This window comes from Bos indicus, chromosome 10 (assembly GCF_029378745.1).
Source record: "Bos indicus isolate NIAB-ARS_2022 breed Sahiwal x Tharparkar chromosome 10, NIAB-ARS_B.indTharparkar_mat_pri_1.0, whole genome shotgun sequence".
NCBI lineage: Eukaryota > Metazoa > Chordata > Mammalia > Artiodactyla > Bovidae > Bos > Bos indicus.
In genome coordinates this window covers 1,286,932-1,302,869 of record NC_091769.1, presented here as the reverse complement: position 1 = coordinate 1,302,869, position 15,938 = coordinate 1,286,932, and the positions used below count along the sequence as shown (strand labels likewise).

At 37.6% G+C, this 15,938-nt stretch overlaps 1 protein-coding gene across 12 annotated transcripts in view; it reads left to right on the top strand.

Annotated features, from left to right (window-relative positions):
- The window catches only part of APC (APC regulator of WNT signaling pathway), a 131,903-nt gene that overhangs the window by 71,177 nt on the left and 44,788 nt on the right, over positions 1–15,938 (top strand). For 11 of the 12 annotated variants that reach the window (XM_070796617.1, XM_070796622.1, XM_019968011.2 and 8 more), the window contains 2 exons: positions 2,310–2,418; positions 4,967–5,080. In XM_070796617.1, coding sequence (XP_070652718.1) covers positions 2,310–2,418; positions 4,967–5,080 — 223 coding nt within the window. The other variant, XM_070796625.1, reaches the window with a different exon arrangement.

Below are 15,938 nucleotides of genomic sequence, written 5' to 3'. Positions count from 1 at the left end.
GGTTGCGAAGAGTCAGACACGACTGAGCTACTGAACTGAACTGAATCAGAAGAAATAGCATCTCCCTCTATCCCTTGTTTCCTTGCCTTAGTCCTGGTAGGTCCTGCAGGTGCTCATCAGGGATCATTTTAAAATAGGATCAGATCTCATTTTTTTGCTAGTTGTAATACCCAGCCTGTGAAAGGGGTTCAGGATTTCTGCACTGCTTTCTCCTGCTCCTGTTGTCAAAAATGGAAGGGAGAGGGCAGCTTCTCATTGGTCAGCACCTCTGCCTCAGGTTGGTACATCGTAACCAGGATCTGGCTTCTTCCCATGAATTCCCCCGCTACTGAGGTTGCCACAGCAAAAAGTGAAGGCTTATTTCTTATTTGTCAAGTTGCTTCTCAGTAAAAAAAGGAAAGTTTAGCAACAGTAGAACTTTCCACATACATTCATACATACTCATCAAGAAAATATAGTCAAATAGAATTTTAAAGTGTTAATAACAGAGTCAGAGTGGGGAATGACTCAGTAAGAGCAAAGCCCAGAAGCTGTAATAAAAAATATCTTCATATTCAAGTGATTAACTGAGAAAATAACATTTATAACTGACAGAGTAGTATCATTCTTAATGCAGAAGAGGTCCTGTAAATAAGAAAAAGCCACAGAAAAGGAAATAAAAATGGATTTTAAGCTTGGAAAAATGTTTACCCTTACCCATACTAAAAGAAATCAAATTAAAACCTTAGTAATTGGAAATTCCCTTTTCGTCTAGTGGTTAGGACTCTGCACTTCTAATGCCGCGAGCTGGGGTTCCATCCATGGTGTGGCTGTGCAGCATGGCCAAAAACAAGGAAGTCCTTAATGATACACCATTTTTTAAACCCTAGAAATGTAAAAGAATCTTAAAAGTTTGATAAAGCATTTAGATTGTCAAAGGTGGCAGAAGCATAAATTGGTACAATATCTAGTAAGGACAGTAAGTTAAAAATTTACATATCCTAGGAATTTGTCGTCTATACATGCTTGCATATTTGTACAATGAAGTTACTTATAAGGATATTCAGTGGAGCATTATTTATAATAGCAAAAGATTAGAAAGACCCTAAATGGAAAAAAAAAAAAAAGACCCTAAATGCCCTCTAACGTAGAATCAGTTACTATTTACTCTTGTATGGATTCATAAATATCTTTGCAGCTAGCAGAAAAACACATAGAACCTTTTTATATTCTGATACAAGAATGATCTCCAAGATGGGCTTTAAGTGGTAAAAAGTTATAAGACAACACAGCTAATAATATGCTATTATTTATGTTTTAAAATGTACGTGTACATGCACACACATACATTCTTTCATTTTTATAGAATGTCTCTGGAAATAAATATAAGAGAATAATAGTGGTCGCTTAGGGAAGGAGTCACACAAAAAGACATAGATCATATACTTCTTGTGAAAGTGAAAGTGAAGTCGCTCAGTCGTGTCCGACTCTTTGCGATCCCACGGACTGTAGTCTACCAGGCTTCTCTGTCCATGGGATTTTCTAGGCAAGAGTACTGGAGTGGGTTGCCATTTCCTTCTCCAGGGGATCTTCCCAACCCAGGGATCGAACCCATGTCTCCTGCCTTGCAGGCAGACGCTTTACCCTCTGAGCCATGCAGGATCTTTAATACTTCTTGTGTCTACTGATTTTTTCCTCTTAACACTTTATTTTGCATTTATGTTTATATTGATCAGGTATAGAGTATTGATATAGGTTGTAATTGAGGACATCATCGATTGGGTTGTCACAAATTATGTAACAAGTTCATCTTCAGATTCCAAGCCTAAGAAAATGTTTCTCTCCCTCAGAACAACCTCCTCTTATTGCACAGTGATAATATATTTCTTATTTTGACCAATAAGAAGCTGAAAGCTACATGCAATAGTTCCCTATACTCTAGATTTCTTTTTTGCATAATTACTGCTTTTCTTTGCTTCTTTATTATACTTTTTATTCTTATATCTGAGTTTTATTAAATCTGTACTTTTTACTGTATACCAACATCAAATTCTTAGATTGTAAATAAATGTGAAGAAAGCATTTGGTTAGAATGGAAATATTCTAGTAAGAATGGTTGCCATCTTATTTAGCTGAAAAAGTTTAAAACTTTTAATATTCAAATTTTAATGGTTATAATCTAAGTCCCACCTTCAGAAATCTCAAATTAGTAAAATTCTTACTGATTCATTATATTACTTTAACTAGAAAACATTACAGTTATAGCTTAGAGTTGCTGTTATGTGTTCTGTATTAGCATTGTGTAAACTTAAATTTTTTTTGAAAAACAGATCATTGCTTCTTGCTGACCTTGACAAAGAAGAAAAGGAAAAAGACTGGTATTATGCTCAACTTCAGAATCTCACTAAAAGAATAGATAGCCTTCCTTTAACTGAAAATGTAAGTAACTTGACAAAATAACTTATTTTTATATCTGAAAGTATATCTAAGTTTATAACTATATAGTTATTTGTAAACTATAATATGTTTTATCCAACTTCAACATAAATATATAGTCAGTGAATTTTGTATATAAAGATGATACAACTAAAAGATTTCAGGATTCAACTAGGTTTTTTATTAGATGTGTTGAATTACCAAAGATACTCTGTAGAAATGTTTTTCACCATCTGTCTGTTTTTTGAACTATATTACAGGACTCGTGCCAGATGGTTTTTGCAATGAAAGTATCTTTGAGATAACTTGAGTCCTATTCTAGTTATTGTAAATGACAGTAGTTGTTGGCACAGATGTTAGGGCTTTTTGCAAGCACTAAAAGTTGTTTGTTTTGCTAATAGAACTATGTAAAAAATAACTTAATTCTGTCAGCCTCTCCCTCCCCACCAAGCCTCTCCAAGTTAACTTTTATTTATGGGGTGACACGTATAAGAACATTTCTGAAATACATTAATAATTTTAAATAAGCCTTTAACTGTCACCCATAAATTTTAAAACAATTTAATAGGTCAATTAAAATTAATCTTCCACTCTTAACTTAGATTTTTCATTTTCTAATAAAGTTTTGAGAGGACATAATAAAAGAAAAAGTACAACGAAGGAAAAACCTTTTCCAAAACATACAGTTAATCAGTTTCCTGCGTGGGCATTGTCTGGCAGGAGCTAGAACTAGTGCTCAGCCTCCTGAGCACAAACTTACCCAGGTTTGTGAGAGGGAAAGAATCTCCCTTCCTGACAACGTCCTTAACATCATTTGGGAGCTCAGGAGACACCACAAATGAAAGAACAGTTCATAGAGAGTGTTGACGCGTGAGGATTAGGAGCTCAGGAGGGTTTGGAGGGATATTTGCTCTTAATGTTAAAGTGGTGTTTTGCTTAACATTCACTTTGGTGATTAAAATGTACAATATTTAGAGTCCAGCTGTCTGCATGCAGTTGTGTATGAAACAGTTCAAGAGCAATCGGTTAATACCTGAAACAAAGATCAGTTGTCAAATCATTCCCATATTAATTTACCATATAGTCATTCACATTTATTTAAGAGGATATGTAAGACATTATAGACCATTAGGCAACATTAGCAAATGTAAATTGCTTATGTTTCATAAATATTTTTAAATTCACAAAATTTTTATTTTATATTGGGAAGGCAGGTTAAGAACGATTTCATATGGAAATACTTATCAGGTTACTAGGCATTGCTTAAAACATCAGATATAAACCACATTATTGTAGCATAGTGTGTCATCTTCAGCCTTTTGTGCAAGGGATTTTTAGAAGTGGAGGACAAATAAGTGTAGTTATAACTGACTCGCTGTACTTATAACATGACTCACAGCATGCAGACTGTTTCAACTGTGTTGCAGCACATAATGTGGATATGCCTATAGGAACACATTCTGCATGTGTCATCTGTATATTGCAAGAGAAAAGGGTGAAAGGTCCTCTAACTTACCTGACAACGCACTTTGGGATTCTTAGGCCTACAGGATGTTATTCTGAGTCAGACACATACACATGCAGCTTTTGTGTGTGGGTGTGTGTGAGTATGTGTGTGTATGTATGTAGGGTCTCAGTTTCTTGATCAGGGATCAGACCTGTGCCCTTGACAGTGAGCGCATGGAGTCCTAACCCCTGGACCTGCGGGGAATTGTCCACATGCAGCTTTTTATTGGACTTATAGAGCATGAAAAATCTACAGCACTTGATTATTCCCTTCATGGTCCAGTATAACTGTCACCTGTCATTTTGCCTGGTCGTTTTTTAGCCTTGGAGCGTGTCTTTGTAAGTTTCTTTGCCTTCTCTTTTCCCTCATTTTTTATACCTAGCAGTTACCACAGCATCTGGAATTGTAGTTAGAGGGCTAATAAAGTTTTGAATGTACTAACACCCACTCCATGAAGAAGTACTTTTTTTGGTTTGTTTCAACTTTGGTTCATATTTATATTTTTACCAAAAAGTTTGTGTTATCTCTCAATTTATGATTGTATTATATGAAAGCTTTTCTTTATTCTCTTCTTCATTTTACATGTGGGAAAGTTCTCTCAGTTTAGTCTATATGTATATAACAATCCTAAAGTGAGGTATCAACTTAAGGATGATGGACCTGATTCTTGATTTTCCTGTTTTGTCCACATTAATATTCTAATTTTTAATAATTCAAAGTAGTGCTTTTTCAGGGCAGAAGAATTGTAACTAGGCTTACCTTAACTGGACCAGTATATACATATACATTTTAAAGAGCTTGTACAATTTAATTAAAACTGTTTGTGACTGTGGGGCAATAAAAGTGTTTCAACTCTTCACATCAGAAACCCAGGCTGAGCCTCGCACTGATCAAGTTTTAGGACTTCTTAGAGTAAAAAATAATTTTCTCATATATAACAATTATGTATTTGTTTATTCATTTTCTTTATTGGTACTTATATGCTTTTTTATTTTTACTGATAAACACAAGATATTCACATTTCCATTTTATTTGTGGTTTTAGTTTTCCTTACAAACAGATATGACCAGAAGGCAGTTGGAATATGAGGCAAGGCAAATCAGAGTTGCAATGGAAGAACAACTAGGTACTTGCCAGGATATGGAAAAACGAGCACAGGTAACATTTATTATTAAACTATGAAACAGTACTAGCTAGATTTCTATGAAGAATCGAATGAATTACAGCTCTGTTAACTCTGGTTAAGTTTTATTATTAAAGATATTTTAAAGTCTGTCTTTACTTTGGCACTAGTTCAAAATAAGAATAATTTAATATGGCTGCTGGGAAGCATAACCAGTATTCACATAATTCTGCCCTCATATTTCAGTTCTCTGATACTGTACTGCTCTGCTTTGGAATTATAAGAGGGAAAAAGAATACAATTCTGGTCATCTTATTCGCTGCTAGCTAACTTTAGTTATCCTTTGAGATTTTTACTTCTGTGTTTGTGTAATGAAACCCAGAATATTAAAAAAGGAAAGTCTCATTCAAGGAGAGAAACATAGAAAGAGAACATTGGGAAGAGAAACGAATTGGATGGAGAACATTCCCGTGTTTCTACTCTCAACTATGTAAAGAAAGAATATTGGGATAAGAAAGGATTTCTTAAGACATTAGACTAATTGTAAAGATTGGTAAAATTCTACTACTTTAAAATTAAGAGATTATCTTTATTAGGCACCTTGAAGAAAATGAAAAGGGGGAAAAACATGTTTGGGAATTTCCTGTCTATCCATCGGTCTGGACTCAAGTGCTTGTACTGCCAGGCCCTGAGTTCCAGCTGTGGTCAGAGAACTAAGACCCCACAAGCCAAGTGGCACGGCCAAAAGGGAAAAAAAAAGGTGAAAAGATAAGTTACGTATTGGGAGAAGGTATTTATCACCATATAAGTGGCAAGGAATCAAGAATATATAATGAATTTCCAAAAATACTGTAAATTAAATTATATGATACAATTAATACAGATTTAGTATTTGTAACAGTTGGTGTTTTCATGAAATTATTTTAAAATACTAGGCAGATTTTCTTTGTTCTTTATAGAAAAACTATGAGAAATTTTACTCTGGTTTATATGAATTTACGTTTTTAGAATGTGAATTTATGGAATACTGTATGCACGTTTTTCTGTATCTGTTAATGTGTTTGTTTTTAAAGGTACTTAAGAAATAAGATGTAGATATGAAAATTTCTGTATTAATATATAAATATGCTGCTGCTACTGCTGCTAAGTCGCTTCAGTCGTGTCCGACTCTGTGCGACCCCAGAGACGGACGGGCTCCCCGTCCCTGGGATTCTCCAGGCAAGAACACTGGAGTGGGTTGCCATTTCCTTCTCCAGTACATCAAAGTGAAACGTGAAAGTGAAGTCGCTCGGTCGTGTCCGACTCTGTGCGACCCCATGGACTGCAGCCTACCAGGCTCCTCCACCCATGGGATTTTCCAGGCAAGAGTACTGGAGTGGGTTGCCATTGCTTTCTCTAATATATATATATATATATAAATAAGTATATTCCAGACAGCTTACTGTAGAACAGATTAACTTGAGTTCTTTCTTGGCCATACTGTCCAGGTATGTGCAGATGTATTCATTTTAATTTTGTTCTGGAATATAGTGTTCTTCTTTTGGTAATTAATATTCTAAGGAATTTTTAGCCCATATTTTATAAATACAGCAAACATTCATTTATTCTGGAAATATATTAAGGTTGGTGCTGCTGCTGCTAAGTCGCTTCAGTCGTGTCCGACTCTGTGTGACTGTATAGACGGCAGCCCACCAGGCTCCCCCATCCCTGGGTTTCTCCAGGCAAGAACACTGGAGTGGGTTGCCGTTTCCTTCTCCAATGCATGAAAGTGAAAAGTGAAAGTGAAGTCGCTCAGTCGTGTCCGACTCTTAGCGACCCCATGGACTGCAGCCCCCCAGGCTCCTCCGTCCATGGGATTTTCCAGGCAAGAGTACTGGAGTGGGGTGCCATTGCCTTCTCCATATTAAGGTTAGGGTTAAAGAAATATTGTACACAAAGCAAAAATGGAAGTATTTGTAGTACATATGAGGAGTTAATATCCGTAATATACAGGGAGCAACTACAAATCAGTTGAAAACAAGACAACCAAAGAGGAAAATAATCAAAAGGTATGAGTAGTCCCATCACAAAAGTACAAGTGGTTAATAAATAATTGTGAAAAGATACTGAAACATCACTAGTCATTAGGGAAAAGTAACACAAAATAATGTTGTTTTTTGTTAGTGGTGGTGGTTTATTTTTTGGTTGGTTAATTTTCTGCCTATCAGACTGGCAAAAGCTTTAAAGTTTAGCGTCATGTAATACTGGTGAGATTGTGAGAGATTGTAATACGAAGCATTGTCGTCTGCCTGTGTAAGAATAAACTGGTACAGTCCTGAAGGACTCTGTCAAAGTTAAAATGTTTGTACCCTCTGACCTAGTAATTCTGTAATACTCTCAGAGTATGTCCTCCAGGAATGTCTACTTAAAGCAGCAAGAATATAAGTATAGATTTTATGATATTCATTGCAACAGTATTTGTAAGACACTTAGAGAGACATTTCAGTGCCCATCATTTGGGTAGTTATTAAATTAGTAGTATGCAGCTGTTACAAATATTAATAATTAGGTGATGGGAATAATGAAAATAATTGCCCATAGTAATTCTTTCCCTTGTAACTCTACTTGAGTGACTCAGCATGTAAGACTAGAATGGCCAGCTAATGAACATGGAAGTGAATTCCAAGAAGGCCTGAGGCCATGAGAAAAAAATGTGGTACCTCCTTTGCAAGGAAAAAAGATGGATAAAAATTCCAAGTAAAATAAGAACAGAGTAAAAATTTTTTAAAAAATAATTATGTACCAGAAACAGAAGGCAACATTATATTAGACTGAGAAAATAGAGAGATAATTAGATTATTACCATTGCGGTCATTAACATGGTTTGCTGCTTGCTGGCATCACTATTACCTAACTTTGTTTGGAGGTTCCACTAATGCAGGTAGAAAGAAAACAAGTTGTTGAACTACTGCACTATTTTCCAACTAGAAGGGAAGAGACCAAATAATTGTCATTTGTGAATTATATAGTTGTCTACCTAGAAAAGCCATGGCGAAGAGCCAAAAAGTATTTCAGCTAATGAGAGAACTCAGTAAGGTGGCTGGAGTTAAGATAAATTAGTGTTTCTCTATTAGCAATGGCTACCATTTGGAAATGGAAATTGGATAGAAAGATCTCTTCATAATGGCAGGAAACTTTAAAATACCAAAAATAGACCCACATGAAGAAAAATATAAAATTGCTAAAGGACACGCTATGTGGCCTTGAAAGTAGAGAAGCCTGTGTGGCTGTCTGCGTTGTGTTTGTGTTATCTGGTTGCAGCGACGCCAGGGATATCTCAAAAGAGAGGCCAAGATTCTAAGGGTCCTGCAGGGTATGGAGGAGTGAAGTGAGTAGCCAGACCACTCAGGCTGGCTGTTCTCTTGCCGTCTGTACATGCTGTGAGTGCCTGCTTCCCCTGCACCCTGCATACAAGACTGACCTTCCCACACTTGCCCGGCCCCAGCTATTGACTGTGCCTATCACTGGGGCAGTCAAGGGCTTTCCCCCTGGTGGTTTCCCTGGTAACTATGAGCCAACCTGACATTACTCTCTAACTGGCAATCTCCCCTTCCACCCGAGAGGGAGCCTGCTGCGTGTCCTGCCTGCCGTCCACTGCACATGGTAGGGTATCACTCCAGGACCTTGTTTCAGGTGCGTAAGATCCCGCTTCCATTACACCATTGATGTCCCTGTTGCTAAAAATAAATAAGATCCCTAGGTGAGAAGATTTTAATATCCTAATAATGTCTTTCTTTAAAAAGTTGGTTTAGAAATATAATATGGTTCCAGTCATAATCTTAGTTTTTTTAGAGCCCGGAAAAAAGATTCTTAAGTTTGTAAAGTAAGAATTTCCAAAAGTATTTAAGAAAATTATAATGAGTGAGGATTTACCTTACCATTTGGTAAAATTTACTGTAAAGGTGTTGCAGTAATCACAATATGATATTAATAGCACAGGAATAGACGTAGGCAAATAGAACAGAATAGAGACTAGAAGAAGATGTAAGAAAATCTGAAATCTTTTAATGATGAAAGTTGCAAGTTTGGGGCGGGTGGGGTGGGGAGTGGTAAATAACTCAGTGAGCGCATAGATAAGAACTAGGGACCTTTTTGGTGGTAGTTGTCTTTTAGTCACTAAGTCATGTCCGACTCTTTTGTGACCCCGTGAACTGTAGGCCATCAGGCTTCTCTGTCCATGGGATTTCTCAGGCAAGAATACTGGAGTGGGTTGCCATTTCCTTCTCCAGGGGATCTTCCTGACCCAGAGATTGAACCCATATCTCCTGCATTGGCAGGCGGATTCTTTACTACTGAGCCATCAGGGAAGCCCTATTTGGTAGTACAGAAATTAAATTAGATCCCTACCTCACATCTTGTACATGAACAGTTACAGGTGAGTTAAATATCTAAATGTAAAAAATAAAATTAATAGAAGAAAATACAGGACAAGAGAGATCTTAATTAAGAATGGAAACCCAAAAGCAATCGGAGGGCACAGGATTTATTTTGTAAAATTTTGAAGCATTCATCCTGCAGGAAAAAGCATACGGGAAACTGTTTGTGACACATCAAGGGAGAAAGGTTTAATATCCCTGTACTGTAAGAATTCTACAAACTAATAAGGAAAAGACAACTGTTTTTATATGGGCAGAGGATGTAGTCATTCAGTTTATTGAAAAGAAAATGCAGATGACCAATAAAACACATGCAAATGACTGTTGAACAGTTCAGGGGAAATTGAAACGAACTCCACTCTTGCCCATGCCTGTTTGAATTAGTCTCTAGCTGTCTCCGTTAACAGTTTGGTTGTTTATTTGTTTCTTTGTTCAGCACACATTTGGGCACCTAGTATGGTGCTCCCTACTCTCCTCTCTGCGTGTAAGAAAAGGTTGGATAAATGCACATTGAGTTGTTCATAAGAGCTTTTTCTGGGAGTTGGGGATTGGTAGGGTGAAGGTTACTTATACTTCTGTACTGCTGTAATGTTTTATAAATACATGGATGACATAGTTCTGTGTAGCTTTACCTGTTTTCTGGTTGACAGATACTTAGGTTATTTATAATTTCTCACTGTTAAAACAACTCTGATAAACATACTTATCCATATCCTATAAACGTGCACAAAAGTTTTTCTAGATCAAGAATCTTTTTCTTAGAGGGCTGTATGGTAAGTATTTTAGACTTTGTGGACCATGTGGTCTGTTGCAACTACTCAACTCTGCTTTTGTAGCAAGAGAGCAACCACAGACAACAGTATATGAGCAAATGAGCATGGCTGCGTTTCAGTAAAACTTAATTCATAAGCACAGATGACTGGCAAGCTTTAACTTGCTGACCTCTGCTCTGGTATACATACCTGAAGGTGTAATTGCTGGCCCTCAGGTAGGAGTGTTCTGAATAGTGTCTGCCAAATTGCACTCAAAATGATTTATCAGTTTACGTTCCTCCCAGTAGTATATGAGAATTCTGTTTCCTTTGACTGTTGTTTTTTTTTTCCCTTCAGAAATTGTGAGTCAGACTTTATAATTAACAGTCAAGGGGCATATGAAACAATTATCTTGTCATTTAGTTTATGCTTTCATGAGTAACTGAAGTTGAATATCTTTTCATGTATGTATTAGACTTTTAGATTTTCTTTTTGCTTTTTTTTTCATATTATTAGATGTCTTATTCATATATACTTAAGAGATATTTTAATATACTCTTAATACCCATCAGTTATACAGGATGTATTTCACAACCCTTCCCTGCCAAATCTGTTACCTACTTTAGCTTAATGATAACAAAAAATTAGTTTTTATTGTAATGCTAAATTAATTATATTGTCATATTTGTGCTTTCTTCGACCTATTTTTACATCTTTTCCTATCTTTAAATATACCCTCATATTTTTTTCTAGTAAATCTAATGTTTTATTTTTCAATTAGATCTTTAATTTATCTCAAATTTACTATTATATACGTTTTAGAGGTCAGTCAGTCAGTTCAGTCACTCAGTTGTGTCTGACTTTTTGCGACCCCATGAACCGCAGCACACCAGGCCGCCCTGTCCATCACCAACTCCTGGAGTTCACTCAGACTCACGTCCATCGAGTCGATGATACCACCCAACCATCTCATCCTGTCGTCCCCTTCTCCTCCCGCCCTCAATCTTTCCCAGCATCAGGGTCTTTTCCAGTGAGTCAGTTCTTTGCATCAGGTGGCCAAAGGATTGGAGTTTCAGCTTCAATATCAGTCCTTCCAGTGAATATTCAGGACTGATTTCCTTTAGGATAGACTGGTTGGATCTCCTTGCAGTCCAAGGGACTCTCAAGAGTCTTCTGCAACACCACAGTTCAAAAGTATCTATGCTTCAGCAGTCAGCTTTCTTTATAGTCCACTCTCACATCCATACGTGACTACTGGAAAAATGATAGCTTTGACTAGACGGATCTTTGTTGGCAAAGTGATATCTCCGCTTGTTAATATGCTGTCTAAGTTGGTCATAAATTTTCTTCCAAGGAGCAAGCATCTTTTATTTCATGGCTGCATTCACCATCTGCAGTGATTTTGGAGCCCAAAACATAAGGTCTGCCACTGTTTCCCATCTATTTGCCATGAAGTGATAGGACCAGATGCCATGATCTTAATTTTCTGAATGTTGAGTTTTAAGCCAGCTTTTTCACTCTCCTCTTTCACTTTCATCAGCAGGCTCTTTAGTTCTTCTTTGCTTTCTGCCATAAGGGAAGTGTCATCTGCATATCTGAGGTTATTGATATTTCTCCCAGCAATCTTGATTCTAGCTTGTGCTTCATCCAGACCAGTGTTTCTCATGAAGTACTCTGCATATAAATTAAATAAACAGGTAGACAAGATACAGCCTAGATGTACTCCTTTCCCTATTTGGAACCAGTCTGTTGTTCTATGTCCAGTTCTAACTGCCTCCTAACCTGCATACAAATTTCTCAAAAGGCAGGTCAGTTGGTCTGGTATTCCCATCTCTTTAAGAATTTTTCATAGTTTGTTGTGATCCACACTGTCAAAGGCTTTGGCATAGTCAATAAAGCAGAAGTAGATGATTTTCTGCAACGCTCTTGCTTTTTCAGTGAGTCAATGGGTGTTGGCAATTTGATCTCTGGTTCCTCTGCCTTGTCTAAAACCAGCTTGAACATTTGGAAGTTCATGGTTTGCATACTGTTGAAGTCAGGCTTGGAGAATTTTGAGCATCACTTTACTAGCGTGTGAGATGAGTGCAATTGTGCGGTAGTTTGAGCATTCTTCAGCGTTGCCTTTCTTTGGGATTGTAATGAAAAGGGACCTTTTCCAGTCCTATGGCCACTGCTGAGTTTTCCAAATTTGCTGGCATTTTGAGTGCAACAGTTGCACAGCATCATCTTTTAGGATTTGAAATAGCTTGACTAAAATTCCATCACCTCCACTAGCTTTGTTCGTAGTGATGACTCCTAAGGCCCCCTTGACTTCACATTCCAGAATGTCTGGCTCTAGGTGAGTGATCATATCATCATGATTATCTGGGTTGTAAAGATCTTTTTGTACAGTTCTTCTGTGTATTCTTGCCACCTCTTGTTAATATCTTCTGCTTCAGTTAGGTCCATACCATTCCTGTCCTTTATCGAGCCCATCTTTGCATGAAATGTTCCCTTGGTATCTCTGATTTTCTTGAAGAGATCTCTAGTCTTTCCCTTTTGGTTGTTTTCCTCTATTTCTTTGCACTGATCACTGAGGAAGGCTTTCTTATCTCTTCTTGCTATTCTTTGGAACTCTGCATTCAGATGCTTATATCTTTCCTTTTCTCCTTTGCCTTGCACTTCTCTTCTTTTTACAGCTATTTGTAAAGCCTCCTCAGACAACCATTTTGCCTTTTTGCACTTCTTTTTCTTGGAGGTAATCTTGATCCCTCCCTCCTGTACAATATCACGAACCTGCATCCATAGTTTTTTAGGCACTCTGTCTATCAGATCTAATCCCTTGAATCTATACATCACTTCTACTGTGTAATCGTAAGGGATGTGATTTAGGTCATATCTGATTGGTCTAGTGGTTTTTCCCTAGTTTCTTCAGTTTAAGTCTGAATTTAGCATTAGGAGTTCATGATCTGAGCCACAGTCAGCTCTTGGTCTTGCTTTTGCTGACTGTATAGAGCTTCTCCATCTTTGGATGCAAAGAACATAATCAGTCTGATTTTGGTGTTGACCATCTGGTGATATCCATATGTAGAGTCTTCTCTTGTGTTGTTGAAAGAGGATGTTTGCTATGACCAGTGCATTCTCTTCAAAAAACTCTATTAGCCTTTGTCCTGCTTTGTTCTGTACTCCATGGCCAAATTTTGCCTGTTACTCCAGGTGTTTCTTGACTTCCTACTCTTGTATTCCAGTCCACTGTAATGAAAAGGACATCTTTTTTGGGTGTTAGTTCTAGAAGTTCTTGTAGGTCTTCATATACCCTTTCAACTTCAGCTTCTTAAGCGTTACTGGTCAGGGCATAGACTTGGATTACCGTGATATTGAATGGTTTGCCTTGGAAACAAACAGAGATCATTCTGTTGTTTTTGAGGTTGCATCCAACTACTGCATTTCGGACTCTTTTGTTGACCATGATGGCTACTCCATTTCTTCTGAGGGATTCCTGCCCGCAGTAGTAGATATAATGGTCATCTGAGCTAAATTCACCCATTCCAGTCCATTTCAGTTCACTGATTCCTAGAATGTTGACGTTCACTCTTGCCATCTCCTTTTTGACCACTTCCAATTTGCCTTGATTCGTGGATCTAATATTCCTATGCAGTATTGCTCTTTACAGCATTGGACTTTACTTCCATCACCAGTCACATCCACAACTGGGTGTTGTTTTTGCTTTGGCTCCATCTCTTCAGTCTTTCTGGAGTTATATCCAGTAGCATAGTGGTCACCTACCAACCCTGGGAGTTCATCTTTCAGTGTCCTATCTTTTTGCATTTTCATACTGTTCATAGGGTTCTCAAAGCAAGAATACTGAAGTGGTTTGCCATTCCCTTCTCCAGTGGGCCATGTTTTGTCAGAACTCTCCACCATGACCTGTACATCTTGGGTGGCCCTACATGGCATGGCTCATAGTTTAATTGAGTTAGATAAGGCTGTGGTTCATGTGATTAGAATGGTTAGTTTTCTGTGATTGTGGTTGGTTTTCAGTCTATCTGCCCTCTGGTGGAGAAAGATAAGAGGCTTATGGAAGCTTCCTGATGGGAGATACTGACTGAGGGCGAAACTGGGTTTTGTTCTGAGGGGCAGGACCAGGATCAGTAAATCTTTAATCCAATTTTCTGTTGATTGGCGGGGCTGTGTTCCCTCCCTGCTATTTACCTGGGGCCAAACTATAGTGGAGCCTTCAAAAGGTCCCATGCATTCTCTGCTACACTCAGTTGCCCCTGACCCTGCAGCAGGCCACCACCAACCCATATCTCCACCGGAGACTCCTGGACATTCACGGGCAAGTCTGGGTCAGTCTCTGGTGGGGTCAGTGCTTCTTTCTCCTGGGTCCTGGTGCACACAAGGTCCTGTTTGTTTCCTCCAGGAGTCTTACTTCCCCAGTCCTGTGTAAGTTCTGGCTGCTCTGTCGTGGGGTTAATGGCGACCTCCTCCAAGAGGACTTATGCGATACCCAAGTCTGCTGCACCCAGAGCCCCTGCCTCTGTGGCAGATTACCGCTGACCCGTATGTTCACAGGAGACGCTCAAACACAGTTCTTTCTCAGTCTCTGTGGGGTCTCTTGGTCCTGGTGCACATAAAGTTCGTTTCAGCCGTCTGAGTGTCTCTGGTGGGTATGGAGTTTGATTCTAAATGCAATTTCAATATATATATCAAACTATATTACTATTAATTTTATATCAGTTTTTCAAAAGTCATACCATCTCTGTATGCCTGAACAGTTAAGCGTTTTGCATTTAATTTCATAAATATTCAAGATTGTCATATAGAGAATGGAAAGAAATGCTACTGGCTTCTTCCATTTTATGTTGAGTAACAAAAGCACACAGGTTATTGTGGAAGCCGTCATCAAGGTGTTGACTTGATTTCAAGGTTTAGTGACCTAATAGCAATACCAAAATATAGTTCTGTGAAGAGGAATGTTAGATATATTTTGCTGTTTTCATCCTCTAAATATTAAAAATTTTGACTTGGGACTTTATTGGTGAGGGGGAGCTGGTTATATAGAGAGAGGAAAACAATGAAATATTATGAAAGTAGTAAGTGTAGACAGTTTTGTTGTTTCTGTAATGTCAGGATGTATTTAGTATCTGATGTAGAAGTGATCACTCATCTCTGCAGAATCTTTAGAGAGCTACCAAAAGCACTTCTTCTTCAGTGTATTTTCATGGTGAAAATTAGACATGGTAAATGTCTTAATTAGAGAATATTATTTACCTTAAGTTCACTATTATCAGAATCGTGATAGAGAATTAGCATAGTTGTAGTGTTACAAAGGAGGGACAGAGGGAGGAAGTTTTCTTTTTTGGTGAGCACAACTTTTTTGAGCTTTTCCGTGTTTGTTTATCATAATAATGGAAGCAGCAACAGTAATCATTCCTACTATGGCAACAAAATCATAAGGACATTTATTTAAACAAAACTATTTTTGATCAAAGGGTAAGTTTTGTATGTAAGTTTTTTAGCTATATATACTTAAAGCTGTTCTTTATAATACTTTAATTATCTATTGAAGTATGCGTGCTTCAAAAATCTTTCATAATCATAAAAAGTTTGGAAATGACTCATCTAGTTTCTGACACTTTTTACTCATTGAAACAATTACTCTTACAATACAGCTTTTTATACCAATGTTACAATGTCAACTATGGAATTATGGCAGAAGATGATACAGTGTCAGCAGTACTTAT